This window comes from Plectropomus leopardus, chromosome 11 (assembly GCF_026936395.1).
Source record: "Plectropomus leopardus strain MGB_pleo_1.0 chromosome 11, ASM2693639v1, whole genome shotgun sequence".
Lineage (NCBI taxonomy): Eukaryota > Metazoa > Chordata > Actinopteri > Perciformes > Serranidae > Plectropomus > Plectropomus leopardus.
This window is the reverse complement of record NC_142186.1, coordinates 5795110-5816647: the sequence shown is the minus strand read 5'-3', so window position 1 is coordinate 5816647 and position 21538 is coordinate 5795110. Positions and strand designations below refer to the sequence as shown.

The 21538-nt window shown below is 41.2% G+C and overlaps 1 protein-coding gene across 1 annotated transcript; it reads right to left on the bottom strand.

Annotated features, from left to right (window-relative positions):
• Positions 1-34: 34 nt before the first annotated feature.
• On the bottom strand, positions 35-21022 carry LOC121945580 (E3 ubiquitin-protein ligase RNF19A). The gene is made up of 9 exons (XM_042489826.2): positions 20032-21022; positions 12951-13159; positions 12049-12193; positions 11110-11272; positions 7709-7823; positions 7205-7366; positions 5404-5617; positions 5155-5298; positions 35-3799 (listed from the first exon to the last, which is right to left on the bottom strand). The coding sequence occupies exons 1-9, from the start codon at positions 20739-20741 to the stop codon at positions 3001-3003; spliced, it is 2661 nt and encodes an 886-aa protein (XP_042345760.2). The 5' UTR covers positions 20742-21022; the 3' UTR covers positions 35-3000.
• Positions 21023-21538: the final 516 nt, after the last annotated feature.

The window sequence follows — 21538 nt, the reverse complement described above, 5'->3', positions numbered from 1 at the left end:
CTTGTATTTCCTAAAAATGAAGGACGGGACAAAATTTCATATATATTTTTTTTATTTTTCTGATATGCATTTACACGCATATAGTAAAGCAAATTACCAAACAAATATACAAATACCTTATGCCATTCTGCACAAATTACAAATTATATCTGGCACTAGTGTTCAAATTAGGATCAAGAAACTGGAGTTTTAATGAAGAATGAAAAAACCGAACAGGGGATGAAGGACAAAAACATTGTTTTCTTTAACACAGGAGAGGACTGCAGCATGTAAGCCTTCTCCGCCGAACCAAACTCAGTGTTCATTCAGTAACAGACCTGGGTCAAAATACCATTCAAGATGCATTTACCTACCTGGTAGAGGTTCACCTGAGCCGCCTTAGTGGCCTCAATAAAGCTGACCACTGAGCAGTAAAGACAGGCAAACACTCTGGAAAAAAAAAAGTGTTGAAAACAGAAATTTGACTTCAAGTCTGCTCAGCAGCACCGATTGGCAACACAGACAGGAATCACAGGACAAATCAACTGGGAAGGTACCCCCAGAACCAACCTATGAATCCCTATTAACCCTGTGTGCATTGCAGAACATCAATGTCATAAGAAATACAGGTAACAGTGCAGGTGCCTCAGGGCCGTCCTGGCCTCAGTTATTTGCGTAGCATTTGTGAAGCATGTACAAAACAGCAGTCTGTATGTCTGTATAATCCCGGGTCTTGTCTTCATTCATCCCCATGGTGGTGTAAAAAGGACGCACTATACTGTGACTACAGGTGACAAGTCAAAGGTATAAGATTTAACAAGAGCCTGAGTGCTGTCTTTGGTAGGCAATTGAAAAGTCTTCATTTACCATGTCTACCACAGTATGTTGTGTGTGTGTGTGTGTGTGTGTGTGTGTGTGTGCGCGTGCGTGAATGAGCATCCCTCCTACACAGACAGACATTCTGCAACCTATAATGAGTCGTTGTCGTCATCGTGTGGAGTCTTGAAGACACAGTGGAGAGAAAAAACGGAGAACACAAACAGCTTCTTGAAGGCACCATGAGTTAACAAAGAAAAGGTATCAAAGCTCTCTCTTACTCAGTGAGGCGAGGCCATCAGCCTGAATAAATCACCTTTGAACAGGACGAAACATTTTCTTTATACAATTTCACAGAATTGACCAACCCATTGGTTAATGTTATTATAATGACTTTCAGCATTATCTCCAAAAACCGTGGCCTTCCAGAGACCTTTCTTAACAAATCGAAACCCCTCATCCACCCCAAACCCCCGACACATCATCACAAGCTTTCCACAGAACTTAACAAGGCCTGGGCTCACAAAATCATCTTGGCACTAAAAACCACACACTGATGGTTTCAGCTACAGTAGGCTTGGGCATTCACACGGTGTTACAGTATACAAGTATATTTCGAAATCCCCAAGGGCATGTTTTTCAATACCGTCATAAACACAGACACTCCTCTTTCTATGAAACTCATCATATGTAGTGCACAGCAGGCACCACCAGAGCTCTTCTCTCAGAACAGGCAGCTGAGCTGAAAGACAGAGCAACACCTAGTGGTGGAGTTACAGGACTGTAAACAGCTGGCGGCAGAGAAACCGTGAGGAATAACGGCATGTTTTTTTTTTTATTTCATCCAAACCAGAGCTGCTGATTGTTGGAATAGTGGACTTATTAACTAGATTACCAGTACAAGTAACCAAAATGTTTTTTGTTTTTTTTTTAATTTGTTGAGTTTGAACAAAATGTTTTTTATGAATTAACAAGGCTATTTAAACTCATCAGTCTTTAATCCAAAAGGTATACATTTAAATTTTTCTGTTTAATAAAGAAAATAGGTGTGAGATTATTACTTTTTTTTTTTAATCATTCTGTAGGGGCTCAGCGCCACACGCTTTTTTTTATTTTGCAAACACTAAATATCAACAAAAGCCAGAGACTGTATCCTGTTAACTTACTGTGAGCTGTAAATTCACCACTTCTTTACCTAATAGTGCGGTCTCTCTCTCCCTCTGTGCCGCTGACTTTGTGAAAAGAGTAGTGTGAAAGTCAAGAGCACTCACTCAGCATCAAAATCTGGGGACCAAAACGTCCCCAGAAGTGCACTGCACAGGGAAATATGACTGCTCAACTTGAAGCAATCTCAGTTGACCGAGGGTCTCAGATTGATCACTTGAGCCCAATACCACCAAAGCCTAAGCTACAAGCCTAAACTCTGGTTACCAGGCTGCAATAGAGCTGACAGATGCCATGGACTACAGCTATGTCCATCCATATGAAGAGAATCTTTGTTGTGTGTTACAAGTTAGTTTTAGTGCTAAAATGACGCAGGAGCCCAGGCCTTTTAATTTTACATTAGAGGGTTCGTTTCAAACAAACAAAAGAAATCTAATAATAAATACAGACAAGAACACAAAGGTTCCTGTGTTACTAATACATGTGGGGGGAAATAAAAAGAGGAAATAGTGAATCATATTGCCTGGTCCCTGTTTTGAGTTCACTCCTGGAAAGCAGTAACATCAAGATTCCTGCGTGGTGTTGCATCCGCATTGTAAAAGCCAAAAATCAAAAAACTAGCAAAAACCGGCACAGTGGTTTTATTTTTAACCTACACAGATCAATAAGACAGCGACCGAATCAGTGTCTCTGTTACAAGTGGTGAGCGAGTGAACTGTCAGAAAAAAAAAAGTGTCAGCAGTCTGCGGGCCGCACAGGGAGAAACACCAGCATTCACAACCTTAACACTTCTCACAAGGCTGCACTTTGGAAAACTCTTCTTACTTACAACAAGCCCTCTGGCAGTCAGCGGACACACACACATCTCTGTTTTACTCAGCGTTGCTTTTTATGAAGGACATAAATCCCAAAATAACACGTTCCCTTTGCAAGGGAAGAACAGAAAATGCAGGTTAAACTGTAAGCTTGTGGTTGTTAGTTGAGTGGAGGAGATGTTAACTAAAAAGAGCGTCTGTGCAGCACTTAAGGTATTGAGATTTTTCAGATGTCAGTCTGTATACAGGAGTTCTTGGGCTGCTGCTGGGTTTGGGGCGGGTGTTGGGGTTGGTGGTGGTTGTTGTTGGTTTCTTTCAGCAGCTCTCTGGTGTTACTGAGAGAGTCCAGCTCAGCAGGGCACACCAGGTTGACATTCTCCTCTGTGATGAAGCATAGAGGGGAGAGCTCTGCACCGTGGCCCAGGGAGGAGGAGGTGGAGGTAGGGGACTGGGGGGTGATCACAGCTGCTTGTCCCTGTGAGGAGGATGATGACGCGGGGCACGTCTCCAGGCGGTCGTTCTCCACCTCGGGTAAGGGGCTGACTGTGGCGAAGCGCGTGTGGTAGTCGCCTCCACCGGAGCCGTGGCTACAGGATGTCTTCATGCTCTCCAGGTCGGAGCAGCTGAACTCGGAGAAGTGGCTGGAGTGAGAGTCGGCCACGGAGGGCAGGCTGCCGCTCAGTGAGGGGGAGTCGAACTCTGAGGAGTTGGTGCTGCGCTGCTCCAGCAGCTGAGCGTCCATGTCCTCCCGCGTCTCGTTGATCTTGGTGCCTCCACCGCCTTTCTTGCGCAGCTTGCCTTTGCTCTTTTTGCCGCCCGAGCTGGAGGAGGATGAGCAGGAGGCCTCTTTGGCCCACTTATTGGAGGTTCCTCTGCCTTCTGAGGAGGTGCAGCCGTTGGAGGGGCAGGTCCAGCCGCAGCGGCCGACTTGGCTGCCGTCGTCGACGCTGCTGCTGCCGCTGTGGTGCCGCAGTTTGCCCGGTTTGGATTCAATGTCAACCTGGACCTCCATACTGTTCCCATCTCTAGAACATGGAGGGAGGAGGGAAGCATGTGACAAAAAAAGCTTCTTTTTAGCACAAAAAATAAAAATCCTGTAATTACTGTATGTGGGTGTGAATGTGAAGCATGTGGATGTTTGTGTAGCAGGATTAAGCAGTGAGCCTCAAAAGGCTGTTTCATTATGTGTGAGCTGTCCAAAGACTCGAAAACTCAAGGTGGGGGAAAAAACTGATACAGCATAGTATCACAATATTTTGTAATATTGCATCGATACATGGATGCCAAGTACTGATATTTGTTATTATTTAAATTTTAAATGGTGCAAATACAAGTAAAACATTTGGTGGCCTGCTAGTATAATAAAATCATTGCTGATTTAGTTCACTAGATATATTGTCATTGCACTAAAAATTACTGAAGTGACTGAAAATTCTATCTTAATAGATAAAAACAAACGCTCACCACGATTTTTCTTAATTTGGAGTGTAAAAAAGGTAACAAATATGTTATATCAATACTCAGCATATTGTGAAACATTAAAAATCGCAACAATACTGTATTGTGACCTTAGTGTTGTGATAATAACATACTGAGGGTCTCTGGTGATTCCCAGCTATAAAACACTAGCATACTAAATATTTGGATGTATCAGGGACCTTGTTGGCGAGCTACAGCCAATGGCAGTATTGAAGACAGAGACAAGCGGTGCTGCAGTACTTTCCAAGGTGGATGCGTTTGTTTGAGAGGGAGTGAGACAGTGACAGAGCAAAGGGAAATACAAGGTGGAAGGTGGACTATTGCATGCAATGTTTTTCCCCTCTGGGATTCCTTCTTTTCAAAGATCTTGCAGTGTGTGTGTGACCCGTTGTGGTCGGTCAGTCATGAAGTGTGAAAATTACTCGACTTAATTACTAGACAGCAAGTTGTATAGTCTGAACAGAGCAACAATCTATTAACTTCAAAGCTGTGCTGTGTGCACTTTGCTTAAGAGGCATCATTAGGCATGAGGAGCTGTTGTAACATCATTCAGTACTAAATGCTTCCATAATAAATACTGGATTCTTATCATTAATAAAGTAAATCCACATGCTCAATTAATATTTTATCTTTAAATTATTTGAAATATAAATAATTTAATGATATTCTTCTGCCAAGTAACAGAGTATGTCAACAGCCGTGATCAGATCAGTGCTGCTGTTAGAGTGATATTAACACAGTGTTTGCCTTATGTGATCACAGGTGTGCACTTACTAGATATTTTACTGCAATCTGTTTGTTAATACAGATTTCTGGAAGGACACAAACTACAAAGAAGCACACAGATGCTGCCAATGAACAGTCTGTTCCCTCATGCCAAAAAAAAATAAACGATGCTCACCTGTCGAGGGGCATGTAGGCGTTAAGAATGGATCCAGCCATTGCTTTGGTGCTAGCGTTGTCGCTGATTGTGCCCAGGCTGACGGTGCCAGACTCGCCGCTCAGGCTGCAGCGCTCCTTCTGCACATCAGCCTGCACCTCCAGCCTGACAACATGTGAAGGGGTGGATTTAGACAATGCAGGAAAGCAACAGCAAGTCCAAAGTCTCATGAACATTTAAAACCCATAGCATGTGTTGCTGTTTCAGTACCTATTTAGGTAATTGACCATGGCGCTGCCAGAGAGGCTGCCGGTGATGCTGGCTCCAGCCAGGGCCATAGTGGACGCTGTCTCACTCAGGTTGTCCCTGATAGCCCCCAGACGGTCCATGTGGCTGCCGCTGGCACTCAGGCTGCCTGTCAGGCCCCCAACACTGCCTTCACCTATACTGGGGTTGTTCCTGGTGTCTGCCACTGATGTGGTATCTGCACAGAAGCACAAACATGAAGTAACATTTTGAAATATGAGAATAAAGGATACAATAATGATCATCAATCTCCATTAATTTAAGTTAGGAACAAAAGATAGTGCTGTGTTTAGTTAAGGGCAAAAATGAACAAATAAATCTTTTTTGAACAACTGTTTTTAATTTCTAGTATGTGCTGGGTCACCTGTTCTCATGCCACCTGCTACCGTGAGAGAAAGACAAGTAATTAAATCTGACTCTGGTCAAAACCTGATCAGTGGTGAAAGATCACTGAAGATCAGTGGTGCATTCACATGCTTCTCGGATAGCCATTATCCCGACTGCGGTGTATTCATATGCTTTAAGTTGTAATGTGAAAACAACATGGATGCTACAAAGAGGATATGTTGTAATTTATTGTTCAGTGTTTAAACAACAGGTTCGTAAAGACAAACAAAGGGAACAGATCAGGTGAGCCATGAAATAAGATAGGAAACTCATCTTTCAGATTATTCTGACATCATTTGAATGCACCCCAAGTCTGCTACATCCTCCTCAAGGATGACAGATTGTTTGTCAGTGACATGTCTGTAAAATATTGAGCTCACATAGCCTCACTTCATACAAGTAAGATGGTGAATTGCAAAAACTAAATATTCTATCTTTGTGAATATAAATGTATGCATGATGCTGGTAATGCATTGAAAGAAGTTTTGTGGGATTGGCAGCACTAACAGTCAGACGTGCACATGCTATAACAGAGTGTCACAGACAAACTGGTTTTGCAAAAAATATCAACTCGAAGGAACAGATGCTGTTAAAAGAATCAGTCTGCCCATCACCAGCTGTGTCTAAAAAGTTTTCTGACGAAATTTAAATGTGAAAAATTGTGGGAAGTGCATTTTTCTAAAAAGCTGAGAGCTTTTGATCTACCAGAGGAGCCAAAGAGACAACCTTTTTCTGTTAACCCTCTACAGCCAGAGCCAACTGGCTTGATTTCTTTCAAAAACACGGTAAGAAGGCAATGAGGAACTTAAGAAAAATTGACCCAAAATTTGGCAAAAAAAACTTGCAAAAAAGTTACCTGAAAAATAGCAAGCCAAAAAACCACACATGCACACACACACACATGCACACGCACACGCACACACACAAGGAAATGACTGTAAAAAATGCTTAAATGAAATTAATAATACATATGTAATCATGATAATTATAAATATTTTTTCACGAATTTTTGCCCCTAGCTTTTACATATTAAATACTGGTATTTTTGTAAATCTGCTATATCTTGGAATTTGTGAAACATTTCTTTCACAGTTGCTTATTGCCTTTTTTTCCCTCATGTTTCCCTCATATATATACTGTATTTAAAGGCAGCACAAAGAAAGTGATGTCTATCCAGGTTTCAAAGGGTTAAAGTAAAAGAGAAAAGGAGCACTAAAAATCTGCGAGACCAGCAGCAGATTTCATTTTTTCAAACTGGGACTCAGTTGTGTATCTGTCAGCAAATGCAGTTGTTTTGCTGACATGAGCATAAACACACAAAGTCACTTTTGGGTGTCAGTGTGTGTGTTTGTGTGTGTGTGGGGGCACTGAACCTTACCGGTGGCAGCTGCCCCGCTGCCAACATTCATGTCATTCTCGTCGTCAAACTCTATGCGAACTCCTTTGCCATTCCCAGCTGAGACACCACAACCTCCGCTCCGGCACAGCGAGATGGGCACCACACCGTAGACGTAAGCCAGCATGATTGGAACTCCAATGCCTGGGGGGTGCAAGAGACAGAGAGACAGAGACATTAGGGACATGTTAGACCAAGGCACTGAGGAAAAACAGCGAAGGTCACTGCTGCTGACACATGGAAATCAAAACAGTCTAAATATCCTTCAGCTTTTCCATCTTTATGTAATAACTCATAAAAAAATCCAACTGGCTCTGAAAACACACTTTTGCACAATATAAACTCAACATTAAACAAAAGAAATTCCCGAAGCCAGCAGAGTCAAACAAGGATACATCAATAAAAATCTTCCAGCGTGCAGAGAGCCACAGCAGAGACACAGACACAGAGACAAAGAGAGAGAGAGACATTGGAGAACAGACTGACCGACAGTGACTGCAGCCACCACTGGAGACACGATGACAGAGAGAGTCACTCCACCAGCGATCACCAGGTTCCTCTTGTGGTTGGAGATATCTTTGCCTTCATAGCGGTTATGGATCTGACAGAGAAATTACCAATACAAAGTTACTGCTGATTCACCATTGTTTGGTTTTGTAGAAGGCTCATACTTTTTGTATAAGATTAATAATATGTAATAATAACATAAACTTAATTTGTATAGCACCTTTCATACAAGAAATGCAGCCCACTGTGCTTAACATCAAAGAAATTACATGCACCAAGTGCTACACATGAAAAAACATAGAGGACATAAAGACATAATAAAACCTGCATGTAAAAAGAACATACACAGAAAACATCTTCACATGGAAACCCCAAAAAAACCCAATTGAAAATACTAGTAAAAAATAAGATAAAAAATAATGCTAAAATAAAATGCACAGACTGCACAACATAAGATGGAAATAAAACCCACTGACATAACACTAATGAAAAATAATACTAAAAATAGTGTATAATCAGCATAAATTATGGAAAATTCAACATTTTAAAGAGGTGCAGCAATGCGGGAGTGCGAAGCAAAATACAATGTTAATGTTGTTGAGCTATTATTGGACTGAGAAAAAGCCTGCTACCCCAAACAACACACAGCCAGCTATCCTACAATTTTATTCCTTTCACATTTTATTTTACGTTTCCATGCACACTTTACGTTTGAGTGTGATCGTAGCCTTGAACAAATAAAGAGCCTACTGGGAGTCATTCTGGTAACAACATAAATACCTTCACAGATGCTAGCCACAGAGCCAGAGTGGAAACAAAATCTTCAGTTTAAAACACAACTATTGCTACATTTATGTCTAGCATTCATACTACTCATTCTGGAACACAGAAAAGCTTTTTTAAGTTTGAAAATTTCAGTGTTTGTTTTAGTCTTAGAGGGGCGGAAGCAGAGACTTATCAGTCATGACGCATCGAGCCAAAACATTATAGGAAGGCCTATGATATTTTGTGATTTCATCCTTCTTGTGTGGGTACTCCTTTCACATTGCCATGGCTTCCTCTGATAACAGATAATGCTACCGCTCTGCTGTGTCGCCATATTTGCTTTGCAACGACTCCCAATCTGTTTTCCTCAGCCACGACTGCCTTAAGACTCAGGTGCTTCATTCCATATCAGATCTACGTCATCATCGGTCCAAGAAAAGAAATATATGGCCTTACTTTTCACTTTTTTTATTGTATTTTTTTTTATACTTTATTTTTAAGTGCAAAGTTTCAGGTTTTTATAGAAACATAACAAACATACAGGCAAAACGAACCAGAACTTTCAGGTCACCAAGGGGAATGTCTCAGGAAAATAAAAAGATGAATATACACACAACAGTACTGCGTCATGTAGTATATAGGGCCACAGAAATTCATAGATAAGTAATTGGGGGGGGGGGTTATTGTATTTTATGTAAATACGCAACCAAACCCTGCTTGGACAATGCGCTTCTTTTTTGAATTGGCATGCGCATTTCTGGTGTCTGCGAATAATCATGTGATATGTGTTTTTTAGGCATGTAAGTATGGACGGAGATAATTTCTGAAACAGTGCTCAAACTTTCATGTGTACTGAGATTTTTTTTCATTTTAAAATGTTGTTTTTAAATGAAAATATTGTAATGGACTTTGTTTAAAACCATTTTCATGTCAGCTAGCTGCGACAGTGAGCTGTGGGAGTTAGCACACCTGTAATTGGCTGGGAGCTAAGGGAGGGATGTGTTGTTATCCTTAGGAGGAGTTAGTCTCAGATCTGAAAAGCTAAGTGAGTGGCTGATGCAGAGTTAGAAGTGGTAGGCTACTGTTTTGTGTTGGCATTGGTTACGGCCTACAGTAACCTGTGTTCAGGGCGAAATAAAGAAGCAACAAGGAAACTGACTAATGTCTCACTGCCTGCTCTAAGAGGGACGTTACGATGTATTAGTGTAGATGTAGCCTACAGAGAGGCTACAGAATGCCAGTAGTAATCAGCCACTATACAACAGCTGGCTAGACTTTGAGATCAGAGCATTTAAAAGACAACTGAAATTACATGTAAACATGTCTGCCAGCAACACTTAAACATTTTAAATGAGTTAAATCAGATCAACAGAACACTAAAAGAATATGTAATTAGGAATTTAAGGAAAATATCAGCCCTGGCTCAGACCTATGGTAGCTTATTGTTGAAGTCTGTGAAAACAGATACATATGTTAAGAAAACTTATACAAGACTGGAAACTGCAACACTGGACATAAATTAACCCATAAACAGCACTGCAATAATGACATATATATTTGACTTGTATTTACAGGTTTAAATTTAAACTGAATGTTGAAAAACTCTTGCCAATAAAACTTTTAGTGAAAAAAAAAGTATAATTGCTTTGTTTGATGGTTGGCATTTCTGATCCAAAAAACACACATATCACACAGAAATTGTAAATATGCCTTTGCACATACTCCCCACAAAGACTGCCTGTTACTTTTATCCTAACACTCCTGCTTTTGGTCAACGGGGACAAAGTACAGCTAATATGACACGTGACTGTGCTCCGAGTAAATAGCCATGGCCTTTGTGTGGTGATTCACCAAGATACAGATTTAAAATCACGACTGAACGGCTACATTCATCCAGCGCATGTGGAATGCAGGTGATTCATGCTCAGATGTTTCACGTGTCATGTGATCGCTGCTGAATGTGGTCTGGTTTTGTCGGGGAAGAAAAAAGTTTGTTGGCTCTGGCTTCTTTTCTTGGCAGGCTCAGGAGGGGATTTCTGGGGAGTCTGAATGCTTTCGTTTTATTGTAATGTCAAATTCTTACTGAACAGACCAATGAGTGATACCATACAGCACAAGCATATGTACACAGAAACAGAAAGCACACACAGGGCGGGTTACTGATGGATGACCTCAGCTGGCTTCAGATAAGTTAAGAGCCTGAGAAAAGACATGACAGTTTGTGTGCAAGTTTTACAATATAACTAAGTAGTTACTGATTGATGCAGTGCTTGTCTCTGGTCACGCAGTGCGATTATTTCCACCACTGATTAACTGTGATATGCATTGTTACGTAACACTGACTGTTTACAACTGAAACTGCAGTACTGCAGAGTTATGCCTTGTGGGAAAGCAGAGCAAATGTTAAAATATATGTATCTAAATCCAACACTCAGAATCAAGACTTCATAATAATCCATATAGCGTAATACAATCAAGTGATGGAACAGTAAATCTCAGCAGTGACAGATCCAAATGAGTCAATGTTCTGCCTCATCCAGGTACTGAAAACTACAAGCAGGAAAACTTGGCTTTTGTTCAGATTACTGTGCATGAATTTGTCTCCCGGGCCTTACCTTCCTTCCCACATACACAGGGATGCCAATAATCATGGCGGGGATAGCTATGCCAGCGATGAGTGCGATGCCGACTGGGGCGCCAACAAGTGTTCCCAGTTGCCAGAGAATCTTCTTCTTCCTGCTCCATGGCTTCTTTCCCCAAAAAGTACAGCCTGACGGACTGAGAGAGGGAGAGGGGGAAGGTTAAGAAGATTGAGAAAAGCAACATTTATACAAGCAATACTATAATAGGTCTTTAGCTTTTTCATCCCTTGTTGCACAACTGAGGGAACAAAGTTTCCCCCAGTGGAGACGAAGGTCTTAAGTGTGCTGGCGAACTTCATGGCTGTTCCAAAAATACTTTATTTTAATTTAGCCAGACGGGTCAGACACTTAAAGAGGTGGAACAACAGAAACTTGCTGGACAGGTTCCCAATCTCAGCCACTACAGATGCAACAAAACCACCAAATCAAAACCACCACAAGTTTGAACATCCTCCCTACAAGTTGTGCACTCCCACCAATAAAATATTATTATTATCATTATTATTATTATTATTAATTTTTTTAACAACAACTCCTCCAACTCCAACTCCAACTAATCCTTATTATTAACAACAACAACAACAACAACAACAATAATAATAATAATAGTAATAATAATAATAGTAATAATAATAATAATAATAATAATAATAAAAATACTAATAATAATAATAATAATAATAATAATAATAATAATAATAATAATAATAATAATAATAACAATAATAATAATAATAAATGGGGGCATGCCGACTGCCATCTACTTCACACCTGTTATGGATAAGCACCCCATACAACCCCACTCTGAACTATCCCTTTAACATGTCTTAAAATACTTACGTCCACAGCAAAAACATACCCAAACCGGGTCTGTGTGTATCACGATCTGTGTGCATTTATTTTCAAACTGACCTCAGGTAGTGCAGGTCTGAGATCTCCTTCATGCAGAGCCAGCAGAACTCGCAGCCGCAGACGGCGCAGGTCATGTGGTTACAGCTGCCGTCATTCATCTTGATGATGTAAGCAGCACAGCGTGGACATGGCTTTATGTCGTCAGCTGAAAGAGGATGGAAAGACAAAATGACTTTATTGTGTGTATTGTTGTTGGCTTTGACTTGTTAGATTTCTAATAACAAACTAGTTGTGCTCAGTGAGAAATAAAACTTTAGCATGGTGAGAATGAACATTTCCTCCAAACAATTTGTCACTGGCAATTCTAATTATTACAGTAATTAAATCAAAGGAACAAATAGATATCACATTACACTGCATTATGAGTTATGCGGTGTTCCTGCAGCTTCAGGCAAGTTAGATTTAAGACTTAAGGCTTTTTTGATTTCAATGAGAATTAAGTTTAAGACCTGGGGGAAATACCTGGTATTTCTTGCCTGTTTTCTGGATGATTTTGTGTTTCTCAGTCTGCATGTGAGATTTCACAGCTTGGATTCCCATCATGACAGGTTTAAGAAAAGGAATTAACTGCATTGTTTAGCAACAAAAAAAATTTAAAAATAATGTTGCCAATTATTTTTGAGATTTTACAATGCAACATGAATTCATAAAATCCTACTTCCCATGTCTGAGCATTTGTGAAAGATTCAATTAATTAAGATTAATGAATTCAGTGCCTTTTAATACTTTTTAAGGATCCGTGGTTATTCTGCCAACAATTTCCACAGCCTCCAATCTAGAGAAGCCTCCCATTAAGAAAAAGAACTATCATTCCACTTGTGGTAATGTACTGAATATAATCTAAGCTGATGATTTGACAGATATGCATGGGATGAATACAGAAAAAGGAAAGAGCTGCCGACCTGCAGCTCCGCTCTCTTGGCTGTAGCTGAGGGAGGACGAGCGGACCGTCCGGAGGCGGAGGCTCTGGGCTCTCTGCTGTCGTGCTGCATCACAGGTCTGGTTGGGATGCCACAGCTGCTTACAGTGGTAACAGAACTCTGTGCCGCAGCCCTCTCTGCCACACGTGATCTTAGGACAGCTGGCACACCCGAAAGCGATCACAGCATATCTGGCAAAAGTCAAAACATGACATATCAGACAAAAGTTAAGAAACCATGATAACAACACAGAAGGAGTTCCTACGTGCAGTCTAAATGCACCAAGGTCAGAGAGAAAACAGAGATCGGTGTCTACAGGTAAAAATGAAACAATGGTGAATAAAAGTAGCAAAAACACTCATTATAAGCAAATTATGCTTTAAGTAAGTGTGTTACATATAAAATATAGATGAAGAACAATAAAATAAGCTAACATTCGAGAAAAGGTGATAAAGAACTTTTTTTTAACACTTGTAGTGAGGCACCTGGGGCCTATGTAAGCATCTGGAAACACCAACTTAATCCATCTTCCCATATTAATGAGCTTCTAAACCTGCATACAGGACAACCACTTTGTCACCCTCTTTTCATCAGCATTGTAATCCAGGCTGCAGAGTCCTCCTGACATGAGTAATGATGCTTTGTCTGTACTCAATCACCGTGTTGACCGTATGTGTCATCAGGTAAATGCCACAGTAGAATGTGTTGTAATAGATGTTGATTTATGACCCTGTAAAAATATCCCGTGGCCGACTTTTGGTTCCCAATCCACTGGTGCTGTGGGAAACCTTAATTGATAATGACAGAGTGACAAGTGGGCACACTTTAAATAAATTCTCTTCTCACTTAAGCAACACCTTCTTCTGGAAAACAAATCCTTCTTGTGTTGTGGATGCTCTCTGCTCCCGCTGCCACTAATCTCACAAGAAATAATTTGATTTACAAAATACAAATTTGGAATCCACAAAGGGAGAAAATGGCAGCAGTACGACTTTGCACAGAGCAGTGAGCAGTGAGACTGTTGTCCAGACCACCAGCTTGTAAATGTTTTTGTGTACTTTAATCAGTTCTATTGTGTAAATGTTAGTTTTTAACATTTTTGTTACTAAATTTTTGCCATATTTGCCCAAACTGTCACTATATCAACATAGTATTACAAGAGTCTGTGGAGAAAAAAAAATCATGTGTCTCTTCCCTCTATTGTTGCTTCTAATGACATTTACAGGAATCCACTGTGGGTGTTGGAAAACAACAAATCAGAGCTGAGGAATCTAACGCAGCTGTCAATCATGTCAATTACTGCTCATGAACTGCGGTCAAACTGTCAAACTATGCAACTCTAATCAAATATAAATCAAGATTCTGTCACTGCATTGCCTTTTTCTTGCCTGAAATGTTTTCAGAAACACATTTTAGTGTACTGGGCAGCTTTAAAATTACAACGTTTGTGTCCCAGTAGCCACATTGAAAACAGTCAAGAAAAAATTAAGCACCGCCCACCAGCTGGAGCAAACTTTCTCATTTTACAGCTAAACAGTTCACTAAAATATGTTTCTACCCCCATTACATGACCAATGGATTAAAAGATGTGATGCAGAACATTAAGGTGGAAAAAATAAGATGCACCCTCAATGGCTCCATCTAGAGATTTTACAAGAGCTGGAACCCATTGATAAAGTATGTGAATAATCTACCTGGCCTGGAAACTTTGAATTCATACCTCCACAAATGGTTGGTCGTATATGTGCTAAAATGCACTGCAATGCACTTGTTTTGTTGTTTTCTATTTTGTGACTTTTTTCTTTTTTCTCTTTTTTCTTCCATGTCTCCTTATATTTCTGTTCATATGTGTCCTTTTAGATCTTTCTTTTAGATGTTAATGTCTTGTCTGATTTACTGAAAAATCTCTATAAATAAATTGTTAAAAAATGCTACATAAGAGACTCGACTTTGACTGTTGTGTTTCGTTCACATGCCCTGGATTCTTGCAAAAGCCATAAGAAGCCCTGAGAGGAAGCAGAGGAGTATGATATTTTCTCACAGATCATCTGTCTTGTGTACTACTGTGGGGATGAAGTAACAGATTCAGAAAAATAACAAAAAATTTAAAAAAAGCTACCAAGTGTAGCTTTAACCAGACTCTGGAGCAGAATCTACTGCTGTTTTCAGTCTGCCTGACTCCTCCACTAGCTGTTTCTTCCATAACTGAAAATGTAATTACATGACAAAGCACGTCATCTCTGACAGAGTGAGGGCTGAGGTGATTTGATGCACAATGCTTTCAGTCGGAGTGCTGACAAAGAGATGATGTTCAAAAATAAAGAGGAGTCAATGTGTTCAAAGATGACAGCTGCAAAATATGCCGAGCCGAGGTTCCTGAGGGAAACCCCAGAGTGTGTGACGTAGTTGTAGCAGAAGCCTCCCAGCCCCTCTGTGACTGACCCGAGATTAAGTTTCAATCACGAAGCCACGGAGAGCCTGGGAGACTTCCTCCGCTGTGGATCATTTTACTTTACTGAGGACTGAGTCTAGAATGTAGACAGACAGTGAGGAATGGCAGACACATGTCAATCTTATTTAAAATCATTATCGGTTAACCACCAGCACTAAACATTACGCTGACTAGAAACTGAAGAGGTATGGTAAGATATTAGGGAGACAGAAGACCACAGTAATAGTGTCCTGTTTCAATAACAGGACAACATTACGTATCCTTCCAACCAGAGAGCCTGGGAAAGTAAGAACTTACACATGTTTATATCTCACTACAGCAGTAACAGTACACCGATAAGACAATAAACAATTATATGACCAGTGATAATACTGTACCTAGTATATAATATCAGACTAATGTCAGAAAATGTTCTTTTTTAATATTTCGCCCTGGTCCTGGAGTCACTTGGCCGGCTGGATGGGTGGGCTCAGTCGCAGAACCTGCACCTGATTATGCGGGCCAAATTACAGAAAGGCTGAAGCTATTGTTTCCAGGAGGAGGCCGTTGGTTCAGATGTGCCTTCTGTGCATATCCCAAAGTTGTCTGCGTTATTGCACATAAATAATGTAATAAATTGTGTAATAAACTGCACTGTTGGCCAAAGAGATGCAGGAAAGGGGAACAAGCAAGAGGACAGGACAGAGAAAAAAAAAGCTACACAGAAAATTAAAATAAATAAATAAATAAAAGGGACATTGTTCAAGACAGATGGCACCCGAGTGATAAAAATCTAGTTTCCTTGCACAAGAGATACACCTTTGCTCTCAGACAAACGTGAACACAATAAAGGAAAGGTCTGGTCTGAGAAAAATCACCAAATGCTTAATTTTAAGAACTAGTGCCAACCAAGATTGGCTGAACATTTGTGCAATGTTACACGTACAGTGTCTGTGTAAGGAAATAGCTGTTCAGTGATCTGTATAAAAACTGAGAATGTGCTAATAAACTTTCACTTTGCTCATATTTGGCATGGTCACTCTGTGGTCTTTTGCTTGTAATGACAGATATAGAAGAATAAGATGAGCTCTGTCTCCCTGACTCAGTACATTTACATGCACAGTTAAGTCGAGCTACGGTTACAGCTCGATTGGGCCATTTAAATGGACTTCTGTCCTTGTCCTAGCATACAAGCACCCGGGGAGAATCAAATTATTGATTTAAGTATGTCCAACTCCACTACAGTAGGTAGCAATATGCATATGCAATATGCAATACATTTTTAGTTGGGCTAACATGTTTACATGTATTTTAAAAGTCCAGTTTTGGTCGCACTAAAACAAGACTTCCATTTTTTCTAACATTATATAAATGTACTAAATGCTGCAACCATCAATTCAACACACTGAATTGGCAATATGACCACTAATAACAGTTAATTGGTGGACACACTGCAAAAACTGCAGTTGATTGTCAGCCACAGCGTTTCACAAAGTTCAAACGCCGTCTGACGTCAAACTCTTGGCTTAGTGTCAGGGTCCTTGAGACTGAGAGGACTGTTAACTGAAGACAGAACAGAGGATGGAGAAAAAGATACCGTGGCAGGGGTAGAGAAGGCCGATAAAACACGTCATGCCTCTGGGATTTTACCCTTAAAATATATTTGCTGCTATTCTGGTCAAGGTTACAAAACAGGACATCCCACAAAACAAAACAAAACAAAGCATCCAGTTGTACATCCAAGTATTCAAGGTTACTATGGCCTCAGTAAGAGGTACAAACAGTACTTTAAGAAAGGTTGATGGGATGAGAGGGGGGTTTTATAGCCACCTGACCTCAAACAATTCCTGGAAGAAAGGGAAATGGCTGTGCAACAGAGAAAGCAAAGAGAGGGAGAGTTTTTTAACCCCTTGAAACCTGGATCAACATCACTTCTCTTGTGCTGCATTCAGGTGCCTTTCATAATATTTAAACATTTGAACTATGGGTAAATTGGCTTGATTTCTTTCAAAATCGTGGGCAAAAAGGCAAGAAATTTTGCAAAGACTGCAAAAAAAAGGTAGTAGATACAGAGATTTATTTTTTAAAAAAACCAAAAACAAAATTTCCAGAGAATCATATTTCTAATAATATTATCAATTTAAAATTATTTTACAGAATAACTATAATGTTAAGCTTTTGATGCGTTTTTCAGGTTATTTCCCTGTTTGTTTATTTTTGTTTCTTATAACTTTCCTATCTGTTTCCTTTTTGTTTGTTTGTTTGTTTTTGCTTTTGTTTTATTTTTTGTGCCAATTTTCAAGTATCTCAATGTTCTTACTCATTTCTTGCTCTGGGTCATTTATTCTTAAGTTGCTCATTGCCTTCTTACCTTGTTTTTGCAAGAAATCAGATGGTTGGCCCAGGTTTTAAAGGGTTGAACATGAACAAGTGATAATGTCAAGCTCTGTGACAAGAAAAAAGTTTTGGTGGACACATAAGGTAGAGTGCACCCAGTGCAATGTGGCAATTAGTTAATCTAGAGATAATCACCCCCACTGACCAATCGACTGGTTGAAGAGTAGGTAGAATTTAAGTTGACCAAGATTTTCTTTGAGACCTATACAGCCCTAATAATCATAAATATACTGTATGCAGCCCCTATCACAGTCAGACTGACAAAGAAACAACAGCTCAGTCAATTTTCAATAAACATGACATCTGGACTCCTCTCTACATTAATGAGTTATGAGGAGCCAGCAGTTAAGGCACTTTAGACAAACGCCAACTCAACTCCTTATAAATGAGGTGCTGATTTGATTTGTCAGTGAGCTGAAGTCACCATTTGACCCTGCAGGGCCTCTACAAAGTCACACTGCAGTGACAGTGTGGGGGACTGGGTGGATGCACGCCAACAAGCCATCAGTCAGGAAGGAGATTAGACAGCAAAACAGCCCAGCACCACAGAATTTCTGTTAAGACCCAGACACACCAAACCAGCATCAAATAACTTGTGGAGAAAAAGGCCAAATGTTGCAATGCCTCATGTCATCTGTGTCGCAGCCAAAAGGTTGCACTTGACCATATCGCAAAGATTACATAATGAGTCAACTAGCATGTACGTTCTGCACCTGTGTGAGAGGAAATGAAAAACTCTCCATAGCAACAGGTGGCAATAGTCTGTGTCCGTAATTCAAACGGAAAAACTGGAAGATCATCAGCACCGATTCAAGACTATTTAGCCAGTCAGCCCATTAATAACAAAACCCAATGTTGAAAAAAAGAAATTTTCCGTGCACTAGCATGCTGAATCAACCTCAAAACAGCTGACAAGGGTTTTGACCAGTGTCAACCGTGCGGGACACACCTCAAAAACTTGGGCGACTGACGCTCACCAACATGCCAGTACCTTTGCTCAAACCATGTCCATCTTCATTGTGATCTTAACTACACACCTGTAAAGTTTCGTGACTTCATCTTGCATGGTTGTGATGCTATCACGTTGGCAAAATATGTCCACAGAAAGAAAAGGAAACAAGAAGAAAAGCAGACAATGACAGACATGTGGCACAAAGGTGACTGATGGAAGAGAGATAGACAGGCTGAGAGGGTGAGACAAAGGTTAGGGTTAGGGTCAAAGAGGAGAGAGAAATTTGGTTAAAATATGGAATTCTGTTTTCTAGTCCTCCTTCCCAGTCTGCCCATTCTGTGCATCTTCTTCTCCTCTGCCATCTCCTTTTGCTGTGAAAAAATGGTTTTAAAAAATTGGTTTCTTACTAAATATATCCCTGAGAATCGCAATTTTAAGTAGCACAAAGGCAACAAGAACTGTTCTCTTTCATCAATATGTGACAGTTCCTCAAGATCAAATCATCTCCGCCACGAAAATGATATTTTTCCAGCTGGAGCGTTCATTAGAGGAGCTATTGGAATATACCATTTGGTTATGCATTGCACCGCACTCTCAGAGCAGGGTGTGCTCTGGGAGACAGAGCAGCAAAATGTCAGTTGCAGTTGCAGTGAAACTTAGCTGTTAACTGTGCCGGGTCTAAAAGTTTGCATCCCCCAGCTCTGTAGCAGCTGCTACTCTCATCCATAGATCTAATCTGATCAGCTATGACCCAATCAACAGATAAATTATTCACCCTGCAACTCAAACTCCATAAAGTGCTGCTGAGGAAAAAAAAGAACTCATGAAGAGTTCAGCTGGCACTGTGTTCACAGACCCGGGAAAATGTCGCAATTTAGTGAGGGGACACAGAGTGACAAGGTCTCTCTCTCTCTCTCTCTCTCTCTCTCTCTGTCTCTTTTAACTCTGTTCTGTCACTGACTGATTCTTTAGCTGTTGTGCTGTATTGTATGTTTTCATTTTCTCTTCCAGTGACACCTTACTTCACCTTATAGTACAAGCAAATACAGTTTCCTTGGAAAACGCGTACCCCACTCTATCATCCACACCACATTTCACTTCCTACACAGGTCATCCCGTGCTACCCTGCACATACAGGCACATATCTGCAGGAAAACACATTCTAGAGAAAAACATTACATGCTGTTTTCATGGCTTTATATGACAGGATCAGTGCGAGCTGCATCAGAGTGTAAGTCATTGTGGCTGTGTTCATGTGTTGTTCATTTAAATTCACTTCTTACCCACAGTCCGGCGCAGGGCACCAGCGGCAGTCAGGGTCAGCCACGAGCCACCTCCTCAACATGAATTCCTCGTATTTCTCCATGAGTGCCCGGTCACCCAGGATCATGCGGATGTCGTGCGGGTTGAAGCGCTCTGAGCACTCGGGGCAGCTGATGTTGACACGCGACTCTGAGATCTCAATGCGCAGGTACTGGCGTAGGCAATCGATACAGGAACGGTGGTGACAGGTCATGATGTCAGGGAAGCTCTCCCTGGAGTGGCGCAGAAGGCACAGCGGGCACTCCAGTAGCTCTCCTCCCACCCCACCCCCCACCTTAGAGGAGGAGGAGGAGGTGGTAGAGGAGGAAGGCCCTGAGGCAGATGAGGTGGAGGCAGCAGCAGCAGAGGCAGCTCCGGTCCCAGCCACGGAGAAGAAGGCAGAGTTCTTGTCATTACACATCTCAGAGTGGATGCTCTCGATGCTGGCGATGCCATCCACTCCTCCAAGCCCTCCAGGTCCAGGGTGTTGGAGCTCCCGGGACCGCTGGCGCCCTGATTTGGACTCCCGACCTCTTCGGCGAAAAAGAGAGGCCAAGGAGAGGCGCCTCTTTTTAGGGGCCTTCTTCACAGAGGGCAGGGAGATGGAGGAAGCAGTGGACTGAAGGTCCCGGTCGGAGCCCATCACCCCACCACTGCCACCACCTAACTGCTGGTGCTTCTGCAGGCTCATCTCTACAGAGGGAGGGGAGGGGTGTGCCAGCGGGGAGCCCTGGCTGGGTAGCCTGTCCCGCACATGAGCAGGGAGGTCTGGGAGTGGGATGGGGCTGGGAGAAGGGGTAAGGTGGTGGATGGGGGAGGGGGAGGGTGGTCCAGGATGGGGGGACAGGGCTCCAGAGGGCCCCTCTGTGTTTAAGACATGGTGGCTTCTCCTGATCAACCTCGTGGTCACATCTAACAGCCGGATTTTGGCGGAGGGGTGGGGGTCACCTACTGCGAAACTGATGCAACAGAACCTGCAGAGAGCAAAGGACGAAAATAGAAGGAAAGGCAAGAGAGGAAAAAAGAGCAGTGGGAGAGACAAGAGGAAAGGAGAGATTTCATTATGTTAATATTTAATTCTAGTAACTACTCAGTCACAGAGAGAATGCAGCGGAACAGAAAGTAATTTTTCATTCTCTCACATCCTTACAAACTCAAAGCAATAAATCACAGTGTAAAAACTAAAAAACACAAAATCAATATTTTTGGACAGCAGCAGCTTTATAATTTTATTTCATCAAACCTACGCCATAAATCAAATCACATTCTGCAGTTCTAAAGGAGGAGGAACATTTTTCATATTCCTTTCTGCATAGCTTCCACAGCCACAGTGAACTCATTTGATTTCTTACAAAATTTGAAAGCATTTTTTTAAAATAAATTTGAAAGTATCATTGTTTACATTCATGTTTACAAGGCTGCAGTTTTCTTCTCCCCTGCCTTTGCTGGCACAGTGCTTCCTTTCTTTTTAGGTAACCACCACAAACT

Bases quoted from the DNA above. Each gene is read 5' to 3' on its own strand.
- LOC121945580 (XM_042489826.2), bottom strand. From the start codon at position 20,741: ATGAGCCTGCAGAAGCACCAGCAGTTAGGTGGTGGCAGTGGTGGGGTG. The intron at 5,299-5,403 runs GTACTGAAACAG...ACATGTTGTCAG, and splicing joins ATGGTCAATTACCTAAATAG to GCTGGAGGTGCAGGCTGATG. The intron at 3,800-5,154 runs GTGAGCATCGTT...TCCATGTTCTAG, and splicing joins GCCTACATGCCCCTCGACAG to AGATGGGAACAGTATGGAGG.